The sequence below is a fragment of the Octopus bimaculoides genome, chromosome 14 (genome assembly GCF_001194135.2).
Source record: "Octopus bimaculoides isolate UCB-OBI-ISO-001 chromosome 14, ASM119413v2, whole genome shotgun sequence".
NCBI classification, from domain to species: domain Eukaryota; kingdom Metazoa; phylum Mollusca; class Cephalopoda; order Octopoda; family Octopodidae; genus Octopus; species Octopus bimaculoides.
Window position 1 is genome coordinate 16,312,021 of NC_068994.1, and position 4,199 is coordinate 16,316,219.

At 37.0% G+C, this 4,199-nt stretch overlaps 1 protein-coding gene across 1 annotated transcript in view; it reads right to left on the bottom strand.

Annotated features, from left to right (window-relative positions):
• Positions 1–4,199, bottom strand: part of LOC106867680 (dynein axonemal heavy chain 6-like) — a 319,316-nt gene that overhangs the window by 254,933 nt on the left and 60,184 nt on the right. The window contains exons 21-22 of the mRNA XM_052973027.1: positions 2,818–2,959; positions 989–1,114 (exon numbers count right to left, since the gene is read on the bottom strand). Coding sequence (XP_052828987.1) covers positions 989–1,114; positions 2,818–2,959 — 268 coding nt within the window. The remainder of the gene's footprint in view (positions 1–988; positions 1,115–2,817; positions 2,960–4,199) is intronic.

A 4,199-nucleotide genomic window follows, 5' to 3' on the forward strand; every position in this document is an offset into this window, starting at 1 on the left:
ATTATTATTACTATTCTGAATATTCTAGAATTCAATGAAAGAGGAAGAAATGAAAATATAATTTAAGTAAAGAATGAGTTTTATTTAACTAATAAAATACAGGTATTGTAAATACAGTAAAATACAATACTGTGCTGTAAGGGAGCACTCTGTTGGTTACGATAATGAGGGTCCCAGCTGATATGGTCAACATAAGAGCTTGCTCACGAAATTAAGATGCAAGTGGCTGAGCACTCCACAGACATGTGTACCCTTAACATAGTTCTCAGGGAGATTCAGCATGACACAGAGTGCGACAAGGCTGGCCCTTTGAAATACAGGTATTGCTCATTTTTGCCAGCTGAGTGGACTGGAGCAACATGAAAATGAAGTGTCTTGCTCAAGGACACAACGTGTCACTGGGAATTGAACTCATGACCTTACAATCATGAGCTGAATGCCCTAACCACTAAGCCATGCACCTTCATCGTACTGTACTTTGAGAAGCAACAATCTATTTTAGATACTGCAGAATTCTCTTGACTCAATCCAACTACACTTTTTCTGGAATTTTTTTTTTTTTTCTGGGAACTGGTTGCTTGAGAGTTCCGCTTATTTAAATATAGCCTGACCGGGAGTTTACTGTATATCCGTTCTAAACCATCAATAAAGATAAGCATTGCAACAATGATGATAATAACAATGATAAGGTGATCAAGTGTGCAAGGAGGAGGAGGAGGAGGAGGGGGGGAGGAAGAGGAAGATGAGGAGGAGGAAGAAGAGGAGGAGGAGGAGGAAGAGGAGGAGGAAGAGGCGGAGGAGGAAGAAGAGGAGGAGGAAGAGGCGGAGGAGGAAGAGGCGGAGGAGGAAGAGGCGGAGGAGGAAGAGGCGGAGGAGGAAGAGGCGGAGGAGGAAGAGGCGGAGGAGGAAGAGGCGGAGGAGGATAACAACAAGCATGAGTACAAATAGGACGCTGTTAACATCTATTTTAATCAATGAATTCACAAACCTTTTTCTTAACTAATTCAGAGATAATATCCCGAGCATTGACTTTTGTGGTAATTAAAGCACACACTGTAGCTCTGTTCAGCTTTGATAGTTTCCCACTCACAAGAGAAGCAAGCTGGTTCAAATCCTAGAAAAGTAATGTTTAAAAGAAAATTAACTATAAAAACATTACATGTAGTTTTTATATATTTGCAAATATTATTTCTTTTCTATGCGTAACATCATTTTTCTGCACTAGCCTACTGGGTTCCCAAGCATGACCATCTAAGACTACAGATATTATCCAACCACCTCACTCATGTTCTGCCCCTAGGTCTCCTGCCAGTTGGCCCAGCTTGAAGAACCCTCTTTGCAGTCCTTTTCTGCAGCATTCTAACCATATGTAAGTGCAGGTGTGGCTGTATAGTAAGAAGCTTGCATCCCAACCAAATGGTTCCAGGGTCACTGCGGGGCACTTTGGGCAAGTATCTTCTACTATAGCTGCCTCAGGCCAACCAGTGGATTTGGTTGATAGAAACTGAAAGAAGCCCGTCATATATATCTGTGTGTGTGTGTGTTTATGTCTTTGTATCTGGTCATCCCCAACCACTGCTTGGCAACCGGTGTTGGTGTGTTTGTATCCCTGTAACTTAGTGGTTTGCCAAAAGAGACCAATAGAATAAGTACTAGGCTTAAAAATGTCATGGGAGTCAATCTGTTTCAACTGAAACTCTTCAAAGTGATGTCCCAGCATAGCCAGTCAAATGGCTGCAACAGGTAAAAGATAAAAGATATGTCTGTAGTACTTGACATATGGTACCATCTGTCAGTGTGGAGAGATGATTACAAAGAAGCATAATTATAAAATAAGTTACAAAGTAAGAGCACTAAGCAGTGATATGTATAAATGCAATGTTATTACCCGTTTAAATATGCTTGTGGCACGTTTGGACTAATAAACAAGCCATACACTGTGTTTTGTCATGGAGAAAATTTCTGTTGTTGACAATGGTATAAATACCCCTAAATGTATTTACACCATTATCTCCATGACAAAACACAATGAATGACTTGTTTATTAGTCCAAATGTGCCACAAGCATATTTGAACAGGTAATAACATTGCATTTATAAAATAAGTGATATAATTAAAGCTGCAAAATGAATATCAAAAGACAAAAATCAAATACAAAAAGGACAAAAGAAAGACCAAAGGACGTTCACAGTTCATGTTATTAGGTAGATGCCCATAGAAGGGGGAAAATTGTGAAGTGAAAGTTAAAGGAGCTGCTTAACCCTTTAGCATTCAGATCATTCTGTCAAAAGTAATACTTATTTATCCACTTTGTTTTGAATTAATCATGCATTATGCTGTAGCTTGAGATTTTAATGTGGTCACTATTGACTTTTAGAATGATATTGTAGGATTGGTGTGAGAGTCTAGATCTGGACAGTGTGAACATAAAACAAATAGAATATTTTGGCTGGATATTGCTGGTTTAAATGTTAAACAGCTAAATATTTGCTATCTGACATTAAAAATACATTAACAATAATCTAGTGCAGAGCAGTGGATTTGAACCTGGACAGTAGCACCATCTTGTGAGGCACTGTAAGCTCCAAGAAAATATCTAAAAAGAGGAGAAGAAAATATGGATAAAAGGCACAAGTTAGCTTTTGTTGATTAAAATAATTTGCTGATTAAAATAATTTGCCTTTTTTTACTGCAAAACATGGAGAAGGGAGCATTTGTAAAACACTAGCTGATGAAAGAAAAGGTGCATTGAGCTACAAAGGGTTAAGATCCACAGATCAAAAGTAAGAAAGAAGAAAACAAAAAGTTTATTCTTACACTGAAACACTTTTTTTCAAATACTTTCATCATCTCAAGACAGTTATCTTCATTTTCCAAACAAAGATGTGCATCTCGACACCACATCACCATAGACACTGCAAGTATCACCTTCAGAGAAAAATCAACAAGAGATATTAACAACTGAAAGGGGAAAATTCAACTTTTGTAACAGAAATATTGTTCACATTTTTTTTTATTCACATGGAGTCTCCTAGTTAGTACAAGGGAGATAATCATTTCTTCATAATATTTGGCAGGATTAGAAGTTCAATTTTGAAATTGAGGAATAAGAGAAAAGATACACTGAATACAGATATTTAATTTTTTTTTTTGCTTGCTTTATTACAAAGGGCTTAAAATTTCTAGTCTTAAATAATCGTGTATAATACCATTTAATTTTTTTTTAGAAATCATCAGTATGACATAACCCGAGATATATAAATTAAACATTCTATGAGGTGAAACATTTCAAATGGAATGTATGTTTTTCTTTTCTTTTTCTTTTTCTTCAAGACCATTAGTTGTTTAGCAGTTGAGAGAAAAGGGGGAGAAGGTTCTTAGTGTTTACATACAGGGTAACTGTTTTCATTAACTTTCTGAAAAAGTTACAATTTAATTGCAAACACTGACAGAATAGTAGAAAGTTCCAATCAGTCACGAGTGTGACACGGGTTCAGTTACCAGTTGAGTTATTTAACATCATAGCTGTGATTTCTGGATATACCCAATATAAGTTGAGGGGTTCCATCAAATAACACACAATATGAAAACATGATATGCATGGTCTTAGGAGCCATGAAGAGTTACAAAACATTTGAAAGGCAAACTGAAATATGATCTTCATGTATCATCAGCTTTCTTCTGGCACAAAGAGGTCACAAGATGTGGGTGTATATGTTTTACTGTGTATGTATAAGTTCTGTGTAAGTTTTATCAGCATTTCATCCATCCTTACATTTTGAGTTCAGATTCCACTGAGGTCAACTTTGTCTTTCAACACTTTGGGGTCAATAAAATAAGTACCAGTTGAGTACTGGGGTCAGTATAATTGACTTACCCCTCCTCCACAATTGCTGGCCTTGTGGCAAAATTTGAAATCACTGTTAATTGGCTTTAAACATATATACATATATACACATTGGTTTCAAATTTTGACACAATGCCAGCAAGTTCAGAGGAGGAGATAAGTTGATTACATTGACCCCAGTCTTCAACGAGTACTTAATTTGTTGGCCCCAAAAAGATGAAAAGCAAAGTCGACCTTGGTGGCACTTGAACTCAGAACAGACGAAATGCCACTTTGCATTTTGCCCTACCTGCTAATGATTCTACCAGTTCACCACCTTTAACTCACTCACTCACACACACACACACACACA